Genomic DNA, 18,202 nt, shown 5'->3' on the forward strand with positions numbered 1-18,202 from the left:
ACTCTAAAATATGAGGAAAAAACTACAGTTATGCATTCAGTGTATGCCATCTACCATCAAAATCATACCATGAGACAACCTAATCCCACATTCCAATCATTACCGGTATCAGATTTCTTTGACGCGCGAGTATTCAATTTCATCTTGGCTAACAATCAGACGAACAATAATGTCCATTCCATATAATTCAGTTGTATCTATTTTTTAAATGAAGTGTAACTTATATTATCTATATTTAAAGTTCGACAGAAATTCAAATACAATAATATATCATATTTCACAGCTGACACATCATTTAAAAATAAACCTATCATAATTTTTAGGATAAAATATAAAAGATCAAATAAAATTGTTTCAATATAAAATATGAAAAGACTAATTCCGTATATCAATTACAATAGAAGGCATAGACTTTTAATTTAATCGATTTATTTTTGTCTCAACAATTTATTTTGGATTTAATTGAAATACACTAATAATGTAAAATGATTTTACAGAGTCGGTTAATTATAGACGTTAGATATTGGAACACGTTTGATTTTTATTTTAAAAATCTATAAAGTAATGTAAATGATGAATAGACTCTGTAAAACTTTTTACTCAGAGAGTATATATATTAATTAATCTTATTTATTTTTCAACATGTTCAACTCATCCTAATATTATCCAAACCTAAACTATTTTATTTTTAATTTACCTTTGAACAAAACAAAATCAACTATACAAAATTAGCATATTCAAAATTAATTTTGACCAAATAAACACACACTAGGTACTATTAGATGAATAAATCCCATAAATCTCAATAGAAAGAAAGAAAAGGATGATAATAATAATAAAGGAAATGCAGACATGATGATATGATACAAGTAAAGAGGATAATAAAGCACTCTACTTTTTTTCCCATTCAACCAAAACGTGCTTTTTTATTAATTTATTTTTTTCAAAATCATTTTATACCAACTTTTACCCTCTCTTTAGTCTTAAAAAAGGTCTCAAAAAACCAACAGGTCAAAATCCTCACTCAATCAAACAAACATACATACATACATAACCATTGTCCAAGTCCATGGCCGCCAAACCAAACACCAATGTCAACAAAAACAACATCCACACTAAAAACAATTAACATTAACATCGCTTCTTCTTCTACTAATATCAATAACACTCTCTTTCTCTTCTCTTCTCTTCTCAACAACCATTTTCATAACAAGTTGAAAAATCTTTCTACCTCGGTTTTCGTGCTCTCCGTTGTTATTGTTGTTGTTACTTTTCATAAAATCCCATTTCTTCTCTCTCTTTCTCTCCATCTTGTTTCAAGCTTCAAGCTTTTTCTCATTTGAGATCTGGGTTTTCTTTCGTAGAGCCTTTTGCTTTCTGGGTTTTGAGATCTTACACTAGAATGGGAAGTAAATGGAAGAAAGCAAAGGTGGCTCTTGGTCTTAATCTCTGCATGTTTGTTCCAAGAACATTAGACGATGATTTTCCTCCTTCCGCGGTGGTTTCTGAGAGATTGTCGGATGCTGCTCTTCTCTCTCCGGCCAACTGGGAGAAGGGCTCTTCCCGGCCAACTACTCCGGTGCCGTCTTTTCATGGTTTGAGACTTTCCAAAAGTAGCAGCAAATCGTCCAAGGTTTGTTGTCTTGTGTCTCTCTGTCTTTCTCTATATGTCTCTTTCTTCAATTTTGTTTCAAATTATTTATAAGATTTGTTTTGTTTGTTTGCTAGAATCTTCAACTTGTTTGAATGTTCTAAATGGGAAACATTACGGTGGTTTCTGCTTTTAATTTGTCACCATAATTTTATTTTATTTTTCAAATGAAAATTGTTTTGGTGCACTAATATTAATATTAATATTTTTACTTATTTTTAACTATTATTATTGTATTCAATTATATTATTTATAAAATTAATTCTTAATTTTTTTTTTCAATAACCCTTTATTATCATGATTTAAGTCCTCAAAGGATAATTCTTGGAATATAATTTTTAATTTCATTGAAAATATTAGATTAGATGCCATGGTAGTGTTTGTAAAAAAAAACTATATTTTGATTTAGTGGGTTAGATTTTTTCGTTATATTCAATATTTGAGGGATTATTATAGTTAGATAAGGATCAAATTGATAGTGGGGTTATTTTCAAGGACCCAAAAACATTGTTTAATTTCATCTATTGATTTTGTTAACTTTGTCTCTTTTGATTGTGTTAGGACTAGGTTGTTGATTGAGTTTTCTTTTTTGACATTTACCAACAACATATGAATATGTCACAATTGTGATTTTAAGGTGTCTTGTTTGATATTATGGTTAATTGCCTCATGTTGTTGATAAGATTTTTCTTCTTTTTTGTTTCTATTGGTTGATCAATGTTTTTTTTTTTTTTTTTTGAAATAAGCAATCATGAGATTATAGACATGTTCTAACAAGCTTTTGTTTTTCAACTGTTCAGCAAACTTGTGCAATATGCTTAACCAAAATGAAGCAGGGATCTGGTCAAGCTATATTCACAGCAGAATGTTCACATTCTTTCCATTTTCACTGCATTGCTTCAAATGTGAAACATGGGAACCAAATATGTCCGGTGTGCCGAGCAAAGTGGAAGGAAATACCCTTATCGGGTTCTAGTTTGGAACCTGTTCAAGGTAGAGTAACACCAAGTCCAATAAATTGGCCCCAAAATGATGCTTTGATGGCTGTGGTCCATCGCCTACCTCTTCCTCTACCTCATCCTCGCCGAGATTTGAATAGGCGGCATGTTGTGCCGCTTTATCAGGCTTCTGAGCCGGGCGTATTTGACGATGATGAATCTTTAAATCACCAACATGCAATTTCTGAGAGAAGTATTTGCGGTAAGAGTACTGAAGATACCGATGCTGTTCGAGCAATGGAGATTAAAACCTACCCTGAAGTGTCTTCCGTTCCAAGGTCCGACACTTGTGCTAACTTCACAGTTTTGGTTCATCTCAAAGCTACTGCTGCAGCCGCTGCTTCTACCAAAAGACAAAATCTTAGCAGAAATCAGACCAGCTTGACGCAGATTTCGCAGACTCCGCGTGCCCCAGTTGACTTGGTCACCGTGCTTGACGTCAGTGGTAGCATGGCCGGAACTAAGCTCGCACTACTAAAAAGGGCTATGGGATTTGTTATACAGAACCTAGGCACTAATGACCGGCTTTCTGTTATTGCTTTCTCTTCCACAGCTCGCCGTCTCTTTCCACTATGTAAGATGACTGATTCTGGACGGCAACAGGCATTACAAGCTGTTAATTCTTTGGTTGCAAATGGTGGTACCAATATTGCGGAAGGGCTGAGAAAAGGTGCCAAGATAATGGAAGACCGAAAAGAAAAGAATCCAGTTGCGAATATTATTCTGTTGTCGGATGGACAAGATAATTACACTGTTGGTAGCTCGGGAAATGACCAACCTCAACCAAACTATCATTTGCTTCTGCCGACTTCCATCAGTGGTCGAGATAATTCGGGATTTCAAATTCCCGTGCATGCTTTTGGATTTGGTGCAGACCATGATGCCTCATCAATGCATTCAATTTCGGAGATCTCTGGCGGAACATTTTCATTCATCGAAACTGAAGCTGTGTTACAGGATGCATTTGCACAATGCATTGGAGGACTTCTTAGTGTCGTTATTCAAGAGTTGCAAGTGGCGATTGAGTGTGTACACCCTGAACTCGGTCTTGTTTCGCTTAAAGCAGGAAGTTACCCTAGCCGTTTGATGGCTGATGGACGCAAAGGATTTATCGACGTTGGGGACTTGTATGCTGATGAAGAGAGGGATTTTTTAGTCTCGGTTAACATTCCAGCCACGTCAAGCGACAAGACATTGTTGATAAAGGTCAAATGTGTTTACAAGGATCCCCTGAGTCAAGAGACAGCAACATTGGAAAGTGATGAAGTAAAGATTGAGAGGCCCGAAGTAATCGCCGGGCAGGTTGTAATGTCTCTTGAAGTGGACAGACAACGCAACAGGCTCCAAGCAGCCGATGCAATGGCACAGGCACGGACTGCAGCTGAACAGGGAGACCTCACTGGAGCAGTATTGATCCTTGAAAACTGTCGGAAGATTCTTTCAGAGACTGTATCAGCTAAAGCTCACGACCGCCTTTGTGTTGCATTGGATGCTGAACTCAAGGAAATGCAAGAGCGGATGGCGAGTAGGCATGTGTACGAAGCATCTGGGAGAGCATATATACTCTCCGGTTTGAGTTCACACTCGTGGCAAAGAGCAACCGCACGAGGCGATTCTACCGAAAGTTCAAGTCTTGTTCAAGCTTATCAGACACCATCAATGGTTGAGATGCTTACTCGATCTCAGGCCATGTTACTAGGTAGTCCATCGGGTCAGAGGCTTCTTCAGCCACTGTTGTCATACAGATCACAACCAAGCCCAAGGTAAATCCAACAAGAGATTTTGTGGAAATCATCTTCAAGTTAACCTTTGCAGTGATTTTCTCTTTTTTGCGTATAAAATACTCGGAAGGACGGTAACGGTAAACGGAGGGGATAAATACTTTGAGCTGTGATTTTGTTGTTTAATATATGTATAAATGAATAAAAGGTGGGAAAGGGTGGAGGGGGGTTACAGTCAAATGGAGAAAAGGGGGGAGTAGATAGGAATTTACTACATTATGTTTCTTCTATTTTGGAGGGTTTAAGGTTTTTCTTTTGTCTTCACTTCTCTTTCTTTCCTCTGATTATGTTGTTTTTTGGGAGGTGGTGTACATAAAGAAGAATGCTTCTTTTTTTGTTATTAATTCTGGGACACCTGGGGTATAAAGTTTGTAACTGTGCAAATGGTTGGGATGATCTCTTCAGTATAATATATGTTTTCAATTCTTTAACAAGTTATTCAGTATTATGTGTTTTGATTCAGCAAATGCTTGTTAGATGAATGAGCATAGATGTGTCCTGAAAGGTTCAGATCATGCATTAAAAAAGATACGAGTACACAACACAATTCACTTAAACTGTGACTGTTACATACTACAATGTTTCCACAAACAGCAGAAGTAGATTACCTCCTGTAAATGAAGGTGTTAACTACTGATTTAATTTAAAATAAGCTAAAATTGCTGTAGAGTAGTAGATCATAATTTTGACTTCATAAAGTTAAGAATGAATAAAGAAAAACTTATCTTTTCAAGGTAACTTTTTTTTAAAGAAGATACTGTTTCCATGTCCTCAGTGGTCCTAAGATCTTTTTTCTTTGTTTCTGAACACAGCACTCGAGGTTGTTTATAGGCTCATATGCTAGGGAAATTATGCAAGCCACATGTGACACACGTGAACAGGGAAACCCTCTGTTACTGTGGTCCATTCTGTTATGCTTATTTCTTTCATTTTTGGGTTTCTTTCTCTTGCACCTTTGTCAAATTAGGAGATGTAATGTAAATGAATTAAAAATCGCTTCCCATCTACAAACCAGCCCAATTTATAATTTGCAACAGGACAACAGAAAATTGATGACTCGCATCTCTGTTTGTAATACTCAACCCTCACCAATAACCACTATTTATTTTACCATTTTGAATAATAATGTTACAAGCAATGTTTTTTTGACACAAACTGAAATGAACCATGCGTGTAGTTGTGACAGCAAAAGTGGTTCTATTAGCATTATGTTATTGTTATTGTTATGACAGTCAATAATATGAATCACTGCAAGAAGGGTAAAAAGACAAACCAAAATATGACAAGAAAGTGAACACACATTTACTCTTTTTTTCACCATTATTAAAGTAGAACCAAACAAGTACTTTTTTCTGTTCACCTTACAGTACTTAAAAACCCTTGATACCCAAAATTTCCAGACATAGACAAAATTTACCCCAATTATCTCTTCCATAAATTCAGTCACCTAGTCAAAAGTCAAAACTCTAAAGAGACAACAATAACTACATATTCAAGATGAACTGGCTCATAACTCCCTAAAAATTGATTTTTGAGATTTTGGCATATGAGAATTTCGGACATGTTTTTTCAATTTCACAGCTCCAGTCTAGATGCGCCTGTCTTCATTTGGTTTAGGAATAGTCTTGTACTCATAGTCATTAATGTCTACCTTTTGTTGCAAATCCTATCCAACAACAAATAAAAATCAAATTATAGATCACTCTGATTAGAATAAATTACTATTGAAAGGGAAAACAAACCTTAAGCTCATCCTCCAATGAAATCTTTTTTGGCTTGTATGCATTTACTGGTCCTGTTCTAAACAGTGTTTTTCTGGCTTCAATTATTTCCCATTCCTTATCATCTTTTACCCTTGCAATGTCCTTGCTGGAAGACATAGTTACATTGTACTTTAGAATCGTGATGGGGGTAAAACAAGATAAGAATGAAGTATTTGGCGAAAAAAGTACTACTAAAACTTACTACATAAATCCAATAATAGTAAAGAAAAGGTCATTCATATGTCACAAGCCAAGTCAAACTATGTCCGTGTCTGGGTCCTATGGCATTCATACTAGTATGAGGTTAGATCAATTATTGACGCATAAACAAACTTAATGTACAATGATATAAACTTGCATGTCAAGAACATATGTTTGGACTGAGCTCTGCTGGCCTTCTTATTCTACAAAATTTGAGTATACAATTTCCAACAGTAAAACTGAGTTTTGGTTCTTAATAACATTTAAGTAGACCAACCTGACCCATGTTATAATTAAGAGAGCCTAAGACTATGTTTGGATATTGTAAAATGAATGGAGCGAGGTGGAATGGAATAAATATGTCATTCCATTGTTTAGGTATTTCATGATGGAATAGAACAATTTTGTCATTCCGTCCAAATCGAAGCGGAATGGAATGGAATGCATACTATCAGTTCCACCCTTTTTTAATTAATCCAAACAATAGAACATAAGTTTATACCATTTCATTTCATCCATCCAAACAATAGAACATAAGTTTATACCATTTCATTCCATCCATCCAAACAATAGAACATAAGTTTATACCATTTCATTCCATCCATCCAAACAATAGAACATAAGTTTATACCATTTCATTCCATCCATCCAAACATAGTCTAAATTTTACTTCAAGGCTAGTTTCAAATAAGAAATGACGGTGTACCTAATTTTATGTTCTTATTTCCAAATGGTTCTTGATAGTGTCATGTTATCCACTTCACACTACTCAAATGGTTCTTATGTTTTCTAGGTATTTAATTTAAGGACAAGGTGAAAGAGTTGCTCTAAAGGTTGATATTTCAATGCCACATTCATGATGATCAGCTATGCATGCACATGTAATCTGAACCACTTATTTATTCATCATCAAACGGTTGATATTGCTCTATTTTCCCTCTAAAATGAATTGTTCACTTTAGGGAAACAAGATCATGAATTTGCAAACATAGGTTAATCTCCTATGCTTCAAAACTAGCAGTTAGCAAAATGAAAATAGCAATACAGTGACAACAACACATAGTAAGTAATGAAAAGGCATAAACTAACCTGCCCTGCAAAAGATGGCCAAGGCCAAGAGCACCAAAAACAGTAAGAGAGATCATGGGAAGACCATATCTAAGAAAAGGGCCTTTTCTGCCCCATCTTTTGAAAGCCGAAGCTGATTTTTGGACTGTAGCAGTTTCTTTTCCACCCTGACTTTGAAGTGTAGTCATTGATTACAACTACAGAATTAGGGAAGGTACCTGATGGAGTGAAAGCATAAAATTCATTAAAACAACTATCACATTTTCACACACGCATTTTAACAAACATGTAACGTTCAAGGCACATGGATAGAGTAAAATATTGATTGATTATAAAACTCTGAAATAAAATCAAACATAACAGAATTCGACCACAGAGCACAAGCAAGATGAGATTCGGTTAGGTTTTTTGACTCCTAATCGTTCGTTCTCCCTGTGATTACTGATTAGAGAATAAACAAAAACAAAATTGATAGATTCTTATAAGATTAACGATTTTTGCAAAATCAAAAGAGAAAGAAACAAATTCAGAGCGCTCACCAATTAACTCTCGAGGAGAAGAATCTTTCTTGGATTGGGAGGGTGTGCAAAATAATTAGTTTTACAATTCAACCCATATCCATATCCATATCCATATCCAAAACCATATTTATAAACCGGATTTTTAAACTCGTAGTTTCGATGTTAGTATAGTTTTTACGACCGGTTGTAAACTGGGTATCCAAATCGTGTGCAGCACCAAACAAATTTGAACAAAAAAACAGGAATAAGGAAGAAAGGAAATTTCAGAAACAAAATAGAACTTTATATAAATTAAAAAAGAATTTCAGGATTGACTCAATTTTATAAAACCGTCTTGAGGGCATTACTCTAAATAATGTTGAAAAAACATATATAAAAAAAAATTAATTTAAATAATTTTTTTTATAAAATTATAATTCTAATTCTAATTTTTACAAAAATAAAATTACAAACTCTTTCATTAAATTGTAATTTTTAAAGAGAAAATTTCAATCCTTCAAACGAAAAATTACAAACTCTCTTATAATTTTTAAACAAAAAAATTATAAATTTTCTCTAAATTATAATTTTTGGATTGAAAATTACAAATCCTATCTTATTTATAATTTTTACACAGAGAAATTGCAAACCCTTTTTCAATAAACTATTTTTGAACGAAAAAAAAACTCTCTCAACAAATTCTTTTTGAACGAAAAAATAAAAAACTCTCTCAGCAAACTATTTTTGAACATAAAAATAAAAAATTCCCTCTAAGCACACAACTATCTAAATCTTCGTTGAGTAAAAATCTAAAACTAACTATCTCTATTTATATTAATACTCAAATTATATTTTCTTCCTACTACCTATTGTGAGATTTTAATGAGTATACTATTTAACTCGATATATAAATCTTCTTTGGGTTCTACCTTTATGTCCAACATTTTTTTTGGGCTTGATACACATATATAAAATGAAAGGTCTCACTTTATAAAAAAAAAATGCGGACTCTATCTTTAATAATGTGAAACTTAGTTTTTCCCAATATCTCTCTTATCTACTTTTTCCATATTAGAATATTCGGTCAATGTTCCAATATAGGGAGATGAATTTTAAAAAGTTTCTTAGGGTTATGTTTGGATTGATGGAACATAACGGAGCGGAGTGGAATGAAATATAGATCCCACTCCATTGTTTGATTACTTTATTAAAAATGTCTCATTCCATCACATACAATTTGGATGGAACAAAAAATAGAGATTTTGATGGAATTGGATGGAATTGATTATGTCATGTTCCATTTCATTCTATCAATTATTTGCAAATTCAAATAATGGAATCTCATTAGTAACCACTTCACTCCATTCCATTTTATCTCATACCACCAATTCAAACATACCCTAAGTCTCACATTATGTGTTTGTTAAAAAACTTTTTAGTCTCATATTTCTTAGGTGAGATGCCTTAGCTAACCCACTTTATTATATAAGGAAATTTCATGTTTCATTTCAAAACATACCAAAAACTTATTTTGAGTTTTTCATTCCCCACTCTCATAATTTCGCGTCTTTCAAATTGTCGAAGCGTCAACTTCTCCCCCTTTCTTTCTACTCGTTGACTTTTTCGAGTACTTTCTTGAATTATATTTAGAGAATTATGTTATTTTCTCCTCGTTTGAGTTGAGAAATTATCAAGTATAATTTTTTGAATTTCTTTTAGAGAATTTTTCGAATTTCTCTTTGTTTGAGAAATAATTTTGAGTGGTCAAATGATCATTATTGAATTCTCTTTGGAGAATTATTGGAATTTATCTTGGTTTGAGAAATTATTACGACTGTCGTTATGTCAGATACCAGGAGTGGTATTTATACCATATTCAAAATGCCTTAAAGAGAGTGAACTGTTCTAAGACTCATCCCGATAACTTCTTTTGTGGCTATTTTCAAAATAAAAAAGAACAATAATTTTAAGACATTTGCAAAATTGTCATAGCTACCGAAGAAGTTATTTGTAATTTTGCGACCGATATCTCTAACAGACCATTTAAGCTTGAGGGTTCTCATTTTAAAGGTTGACAAGCTAAAATGAAAATTTTCTTAACCTTAAAGAAGGTTGCACACGTTTTGACTAAGGATATTCCTGTTGTTCCTTCTGGATCAATCAGACAAACTAATGGTAACAAAGTTGCGAATTCATAAGAAATTGTTAACTCGTTTGAATTAGACCCTGCTGCAAAAGTTTAAGCAGATGATTTACAGCTCAGAAAAGAAACACCCATCTGTTAAAATAATTATTATCTTTGCAAAAAACCACACGGTTTCGCCGACGATCAGTATGATTACTATAGTAACTGTTGCGAGACTGCTAAACATGTATGGGAAGCTCTATAAAATAAATATGATACTGAAGAAGCTAGAACAAAGAAGTATGTCGTAAGCCGCTAGTTATAGTATCAGATGGTATAAATGAAAGCTTTGTGGAGGCTCAATGTCATGAACTTCAAAAAATTTCTTATAAGATCATCACAAAACGTATGTATTTAGATGAACAATTTTAAATTGCTTTTATTATTGATAAATTTTTTCATAGTTTGAAAGTTTTTAAAAAAAAATCTTCACCACAAGACAAACATTTTTAATTGAGAGTTTGATTATTCGACTTCGAGTTAAAGGAGAATCTCAGAGACAAGATCAAAAAGAAAAGTCTTGGTTGTTTCAAACAACAAAAACTTGGACCACCTTGCATGAATCTCTTATATAAAGGTAAACTAAACGAAGAAAGTCAACTATTTTTTCGCTTAGTTGAACCCTTTTCATTTGGAAGCAACTTAACTATTTCTTCAATTAGATTCCTTTGATCAGCTTCAGAAAGATTTGATTTTGACGAGTTTACGTTTTGATAACTTGACAAAGAAGGTATGTTTTTCTTTGCATAGTAAACAAGTGAACCAGAAACTCTTCTCGGTTTCATGTGTCTTGCAATACCACCTTGCATGAATCTCTTATACAAAGGTAAACTAAGCGAAGAAACATCCTCAAACCACCAATCTTCACCAGATTCTTTTGATGTTAGGCTTGTGGATATTCCATTCCACATTTCTGAATCCTCTGGACTTTGGACAGAACTTGGACCAGAGAGCGGTAAAATAGCCAAAGTTGGATCTGCAGCTTTCAAAACCAAAGAATGTATGCATCTTGATGTTATGTGAAGCTCTTCAGCTAAAGGTAAACCATCTTCACATGTTTTGAGAGCTTTAAGTGTGTCTGTCCAATAACCGAAAATATGGTTAAGGAAATTTTCAGTTTGTATGATTAGGTTTCCTTCTCCATAGTCTTCAGTCATTTGTACCTTACGGTGTTCTACAATTCACTTAAGTGCATTGTATCTTATGATGTTCCTTAGTTACTCTATCTCTCATCAATCCGTCATTTTGTGTGTGACCCTGTAGGTTTTTGCGGCATTGACAATTATATTAAATCACGTATTTAACATAATAAACAGTGAGCGGTATCTAACAACACATCACTGCTACCCAAGACACGAAAATGTCATGTGATATGACAAATCCTTTTGTGATAATACTTATGTGTACAATTACCCTTTTGCCCTTATGTCTATATTGAACACAAGGCATAGACCGTGTCATCCTTGTCCAGTTCAATATTGGACCCATAGACATTTATCCTGTTATGCAGGATTGGCAAATTCCATCTAGGTCACTCATGTCCCTCAGTATGCTTCGTGGAGTACCCATCAACTGTCTTTATGGTCATCCAGTTACGGACAATGTTTGATCAGCAATAATGCACTCGACTCTACATCTAGGGTCCATAGTGGTTTCAGGTCGAAGGATGGTATACACCATTATCACCATGAGAATAACTTATGACACTTTGCATAACATTCTATATAGTATTCTCATAGCGGGTCAATCCAGTATAAATATTACTCTTAATATTCATACCTATATATAAGACTTGATAACTCCTTATCCATGATCCATGAGATGTGATCATCAGTCTATACACATAATAATCTTAATGCTTTAATGTTATCCCACTTCACAATAAAGCTCGATTACGGATACTTTAAGAATAGTGTCCTTATGTTTAATGTGATCTCATGATTAAGTCACATTTGATACATTAAACGACTAGCTATTCTAGGGACTTTATTAAACAAACATAATAAAGAAAAAACCTTTTATTATTAATAAATAATTCGGTACAGGTATCAAAGTATTGACCTCTAGGGCTTATACCAACACTTTAACCATATAGGTAAAATATTTCAGACTTAGATCCCAGTTTCATACAAGCCATCCCTCAACATAAAAGTAAATACAATAATGCAAAATAGTTATAAAAAGGATAGTGAGCACAACAATGCAAAATGGTTAGTTATTGTCTTAACTCGAGACACAATATTTTGAGACACGTGAGTAGTATCCCAAGTCTAAAGGATAAGAAATATAGGAAAAAGAATAGGATGTTATGACATATGGTACTTAGAGTTGAATTATTCTTCATTTAAGTTCTTACAACAAATATTTATTTCTTTTTAAAAATAAATATTATTCCATCATCACAAGTTAAGTATTTGCATTTTCATGACTAATTTAGACATCATTATATCACTTTTTAAAAATAGATAGATAATATGTCATATTTTGAATTTTTTTTTTAAATATCCAAAAATTTCAAAAAAATTTCAAAAATATACCATTTTTTAAAATAATTACACAAATGGCCATTTTTGGCCAAATTTTACCCTTAGGCGCCACCCTAGTTGGCGCCTACCCTTAATGGGTAGGGCAAGTCGCCACTAGGAGTGGCGCCTATGCCCATTCCTTTTTTTTTTTTATAATGTTATTTTTTGTTGTTTTTTTTTTTTTTTTAATTTTTTTTTTTAATTTAATTATAAAATTTTATATTAATTTATATTAACACTTTATATATAAATTTATATATATATATATATATATTATATTTAAATATATTATATATATTATATAATAATATATTATATATATTTTATTAATTTATAATATAATTAATATTATTTGTAAATTTTGGGAAAAAAAATTAATTTATATACGTGTAAATAAATATTTATACACATGTAATTAATATATATATATATATATATATAATATATATATATATATATATATATATATATATATATATACTATATATATATATCTATATATATATATATTATATATATAATTCTATATTATATATATATATATATATATATATATATATATATATATATATATATATTATATATATATTATATATCTTATATATATATATATATATATATATATATATATATATATATATATATGATAGACAATATTTTTAAAGATAAAGATAAAGATATAAAGATAATAAACAGAAAATATTTTATTTAAATAATAGACAAGACAATATTACAAAGATATGATTAATCACATATGATGCGGTCCCTGGTACGATCCGCACGGGGGAGGTCTAATTACTCGCCTAGACGGTTCACGTGGTGGTGGTGCTTCCCTATTACCACCCCTTGCCCTAACGCGTCCCCTTGCCGTTTGCCGTTGTGGTTGGGTCGAAGTCCCTTCAGTGCTGTAGGAAAGACGGGTCCCCTCTGCGCCCTCAAAGCTTTGTCTCGGTGGGACAAACTGACTACTGCTGGGTGCGCCCTCGAATTGTGGTCTTTGGTAGTTTAGGGTTGAATCGGGTTGCCAAAGTGCAGTGTTTGTTGTGGTGTGTAGTAGTTCTGTTGGTAGTCCTCTTGTATACCCGTGTCGGGGCTAGGTGGAGGACTGGAAGAGCTCGGGACATTGTCTGTGATGGAAGTGTTGGGATTGGTGGAAGTGGGGGGATTGATATTGTGGTAGGTGTTGGGAGTGTTGATGGTGGTGGGAATGTTGAGTTTGTTGTTGGTAGTCTTCATGGTATTGGGGTTGAGTTTGTGGTATGTATTGTTGATTTGGTTGGGGGTGGACATGTGTTGTGGTGGTTGTTGTTGGTAATATGGTGGTGGTGGTTGTTGTTGGTAATAAGGTGGTGGTGGTTGTTGTTGGTAAAATGGTGGTGGTTGTTGTGTTGTAATAAGGTGGTGGTTGTTGTTGTTGGGAATACTGTGGTGTTGTTGTTGTTGGGAATACTGTGGTGGTTGTTGTTGTTGGAAATATGGCTGTTGCATCCGGGGATCGTCCAAATAGAACGGGTCAGACACAATCATTTCTGGATTTGTATTTGCTCTATACCAATCCACATATTCCCTTGTCGGCTTCATTTCGTTGGGCGCCACCGGAAATTGTAGAACATAGTGGGCACGGTCTTTCCACATTTTACGAAACTCCTTAGCAAATTCCTTCCAATTTTGGGCATACCACTGGTGGCTGACTTTTTTTAGATGCCAAGGTTCCATAGACATTGAGGGGCCTGGGATTTCTTGATGCATTCCGAGTTGAAGCTTGACACGGTCACTTTGGTGCATCTCCACAGTGGTGAACCGCATTATGGCCGTTTTTGCTGTCCAAACAACTGCATCTTCGGGGTTGGGTTGATGTTCCAATCCCAAATATGGCCTCCAAATAAACTGCAAAGAAAAAAGTAAATATGTTATTTATCGAGAATGCATGATATTAATAAATCAGTTAGAAGCTGAGTGATTTAGTGGTAATACATCTTGTGCTCGGAGACGATCCAAGAGTTGACGATAAAATATAATTTTATTTTTGGGGGTAAGACTGTAATCCAGTCCGGTTGTAATGAACCTAAACAAAAAAAGATAAATAATATTAGTTACAAATATGTATAGAATAAATATACAAAATGAAATAACATCATAAATTTACCTAGTTGCGTAGGGGAAGGAGTAGACATTAGGATTTTCTGGGGCTAGCCTCGGCAATCTCCACCACCCCCATGTTTGGAGCAAGAAAGCACATCCAGAAAATGTACAGTGCTCATTTTGTGCATTTTTACACAAAGAGCTATATAGGAATGCTAATACTGCAGAACCCCAACTATATGTGCTTATTCTATCAATGTCCCCGAGCAAACTCAAGTACATAAAGTTTATGCTATTTCCCGTCCCTTCGGGAAATAGCAAGTTCCCAAACAATAGCATAATGTAAACCCGGGTTTTTATGACTTTTTCTTGTTCGGAGGATTCCTCAGTCAAAGTTATGGAGTCATGGTACAATTGTAGGCTAGATAATTTAATACCCTGACCCCTTGCTTTGGCAGACCCCTCACCCTCGACCAGATCTACCCCCAACATTTGAACACATATTTGGTTAGGCTGTTGAACATTTCCGGTGACAGGCTTACCATCTATTCTAAGACCCAAAAGCATGTACACGTCCTCTAATGTGACGGTACATTCACCAGTTGGTAGGTGAAAAGTGTGTGTCTCAGGTCTCCAACGTTCACACAGAGCCAAAATGAATTTGACATCAATTGTGGCATTTACTGTTGGTGTAAGCCCTAGAGGCCAATACTTTTGGTACTTGTATCGAATTATTTATTAATAATAAAAGGCATTTTCTTTATTATGGTTGATTAATAAAGTCCCTGGAATAGATAGTCTGTTTAATGGATTAAGTGTGACTTAATCATGAGAACACATTAAACATAAGGGCACTATTCTTAAAGTATCCGTAGTCGAGCTTTAATGTGAAGTGGGATAACATTAAAGCATTAAGACTATTATGTTTGTAGATTGATGATCACATCTCATGGATCATGGATAAAGAGTTATCAAGTCTTAAACATAGATATGAATATTAGGAGTAATGTTTATACCGGATTGACCCGCTATGAGAATACTATATAGAAAGTTATGCAAAGTGTCATAAGTTATTCTCATGGTGATAATAGTGTATACCACTCTTCGACCTGAAACCACTATGGATCCTAGATGTAGATTTGAGTGCTTTATTACTGATCCAACGTTATCCGTAACTGGATGACCATAAAGACAGTTGATGGGTACTTCACGAAGCATGCTGAGGGACATGAGTGTCCTAGATGGAATTTGCCAATCCTGCGTAACAGGATAAATGTCTATGGGCCCAATATTGAACTGGACAAGGGTGACACGGTCTATACCTTGTGTTCAATATAGACATAAGGGCAAAGGGGTAATTATACACATAATTATTATCACAGGAGGTTTTGTCAGATCACATGACATTTTCGTGACTTGGGTAGCAGTGATGTGTTGCTAGATACCGCTCACTGTTTATTATGTTAAATGCATGATTTAATATAATTGCCAACGCCGCGAAAACCTATAGGGTCACACACAAAGGACGGATTGATGAGAGATAGAATAATTAAGGAACATCGTAAGGTACGGTGTACTTAAGAAGAATACGAAATATGGTAAAGTACCAAATACTTAAGTGATTTTGGCATATTCTGAGATATGGGCCAAAATGCACTTAAGTGGGCTTTTTGGCTTGAAGCCCACACAAGTGGTTCTATAAATAGAACCCCTTGGGTAGAAGCATTCACACCCCAGACAACACAACTGAAGAGTTGGAATTTCGTATCTCTCTCTCTCACTCAAAGCCTTCACTCACAAACAGCTAGCACTGCGATTGAAGGAATCCGTTCGTGTGGACTGAGTAGAGACGTTGTCATCGTTCAACGTTCGTGATCGCCCCGTGGATCTGTATCAAAGGTTGATCATTGTCAGAAATCTGCACCAAAGGTTTGAATCTCCACAAGAGGTAACGATTCTATCACTGATCATGCTCATTCGTAAGGATCATTAAAGGAGAAATTTTATATTCCGCTGCGCCTTGGATGGCTATTCTCCTTCAGTGGTATCAGAGCCACTTACGAAACCATGAATCTGATAACTGTTTTTGTTCTGTAATAATATGATTAAAACAGAATGAATCAAAGGTTAAATTGAGATCGATCAAGTTACATATATGTGATATATGTAACCCTGATGCAAAATACATTATATATGATATAGTGTTCTTGTTTCATTCATTCAAAAACCTCGATGATTGTTTTCCTTTGAGCGATCAATGGTCGTTTGCTTCTTGATCCGACATTTGTATGGTGAAGCAATGACGTGTTGATCAATCATACTGAATTAACAATCGAGACGTGTTTGACGGTCTGAAATTGGTGCATCAGGGTTAGTGACGACACAAGGTTGTGTTGTTAGAGAGTTATGCGATTGGGGTTTGATTGCACAAGAGTTGTGCGTCCTAAACACTTTTCCGAACAGTGTTAACCGGTTAACGCGTAAGGTTAACCGGTTAACGTAATACGAAATAATTTTTTTTTTAATTTTGGAACAGTGTTAACCCGGTAACGCATATGGTTAACCGGTTAACGGAATGCGAAAATAAAATTTTTGAGATTTCCAAACAGTGTTAACCGGTTAACGCATTTGGTTAACCGGTTAACGCAAGGCAGAAAAGAGTTTTCTAAATGTTTTCAAACAGTGTTAACCGGTTAACGCATATGGTTAACCGGTTAACGCAAGGAAAAATTCACCGGTTCGGCTAGAAAAAGTGCTTTGAAGTATCAAGTGTTGATACGAAAAACGACGTCAATTTTTAAATGAATTGTTCATTAAAATTTTCGAGCGGGGCGCTGCCCCTTAGACCCCGCAAGGGGCGCTGCCCCCTTGACCACCGTCCGCTGACCGGGCAGCGGAACACCCGTTCCCGCTGTCCGGGCAGCGGACCCCCGGCTAACTCTGCGTAGTGTGATCGGTTGTCGAAATTTAATTTGATTAATTAAAGGAATTAATAATAATAATAAATTTTTTATTATTGTCTTGTGGTGATCGGTTATGGCCTTAGTTTTCCTTTGTTTTGTTTTGGATTTTAAAATACGACCTGCGTGTCGTGCCTCTCTCTTAATCTCCCAAATGTAACTTCTTTTCTCATCTCACTCCCTCGTATGTAAAACGAGTTTCTTTCATGTAATGTAATGATATGAAGAAAGCAAAGAAGTCAGTGCCAAAGGAAGACAACCTTGAAGATCTTGCTTGGAGAAGCTTAGATCGTTATAGGTTAGCTTAGGTTCTCTCATTGGCTTGGGAGAACAATTGCGCTAGGGGCCATAACTGTTTCATTTTGTTTATATGTATGTTGATGCATGTGTATGTATGTTGATGCATGTGAGAGACCGTTTATATGATAAACAAGCCGGTGAGATCAGTAAAATTGCAATTCCCTCAAACTAAATATTAAGTTTTAAGC

At 34.6% G+C, this 18,202-nt stretch overlaps 2 protein-coding genes across 4 annotated transcripts; one reads left to right on the top strand and one right to left on the bottom strand.

Moving 5' to 3' along the window:
* Positions 1-983: 983 nt before the first annotated feature.
* LOC127091015 (E3 ubiquitin-protein ligase WAV3) lies at positions 984-4,868 on the top strand. The gene is made up of 2 exons (XM_051029507.1): positions 984-1,633; positions 2,452-4,868. Exons 1-2 carry the CDS (start codon positions 1,403-1,405, stop codon positions 4,414-4,416), a joined length of 2,196 nt encoding a protein of 731 aa, XP_050885464.1. The 5' UTR covers positions 984-1,402; the 3' UTR covers positions 4,417-4,868.
* Positions 4,869-5,710: 842 nt separating this feature from the next.
* On the bottom strand, positions 5,711-8,223 carry LOC127091016 (uncharacterized). 3 transcript variants are annotated; one of them, XM_051029509.1, is made up of 4 exons: positions 8,002-8,223; positions 7,484-7,680; positions 6,173-6,299; positions 5,711-6,096 (listed from the first exon to the last, which is right to left on the bottom strand). In XM_051029509.1, exons 2-4 carry the CDS (start codon positions 7,648-7,650, stop codon positions 6,019-6,021), a joined length of 372 nt encoding a protein of 123 aa, XP_050885466.1. In that variant the 5' UTR covers positions 7,651-7,680; positions 8,002-8,223; the 3' UTR covers positions 5,711-6,018. The 3 variants fall into 3 exon arrangements, with proteins under 3 accessions (XP_050885466.1, XP_050885468.1, XP_050885467.1); XM_051029511.1 differs by lacking the exon at positions 8,002-8,223 and adding an exon at positions 7,834-7,992; XM_051029510.1 differs by lacking the exon at positions 8,002-8,223 and adding an exon at positions 7,824-7,985.
* Between the last annotated feature and the right edge of the window lie 9,979 nt (positions 8,224-18,202).

This window comes from Lathyrus oleraceus, chromosome 6 (assembly GCF_024323335.1).
Source record: "Lathyrus oleraceus cultivar Zhongwan6 chromosome 6, CAAS_Psat_ZW6_1.0, whole genome shotgun sequence".
Lineage (NCBI taxonomy): Eukaryota > Viridiplantae > Streptophyta > Magnoliopsida > Fabales > Fabaceae > Lathyrus > Lathyrus oleraceus.

What these genes read in the sequence shown, in the direction of transcription:
- LOC127091015 (XM_051029507.1), top strand. Translation starts at nt 1,403, where the DNA reads ATGGGAAGTAAATGGAAGAAAGCAAAGGTGGCTCTTGGTCTTAATCTC. An exon ending in GTAGCAGCAAATCGTCCAAG is followed by an intron (nt 1,634 to 2,451) that starts GTTTGTTGTCTT and finishes TCAACTGTTCAG; the next exon opens with CAAACTTGTGCAATATGCTT.
- LOC127091016 (XM_051029509.1), bottom strand. Translation starts at nt 7,650, where the DNA reads ATGACTACACTTCAAAGTCAGGGTGGAAAAGAAACTGCTACAGTCCAA. An exon ending in GGCCATCTTTTGCAGGGCAG is followed by an intron (nt 6,300 to 7,483) that starts GTTAGTTTATGC and finishes TATGTCTTCCAG; the next exon opens with CAAGGACATTGCAAGGGTAA. An exon ending in CATTGGAGGATGAGCTTAAG is followed by an intron (nt 6,097 to 6,172) that starts GTTTGTTTTCCC and finishes GTTGTTGGATAG; the next exon opens with GATTTGCAACAAAAGGTAGA.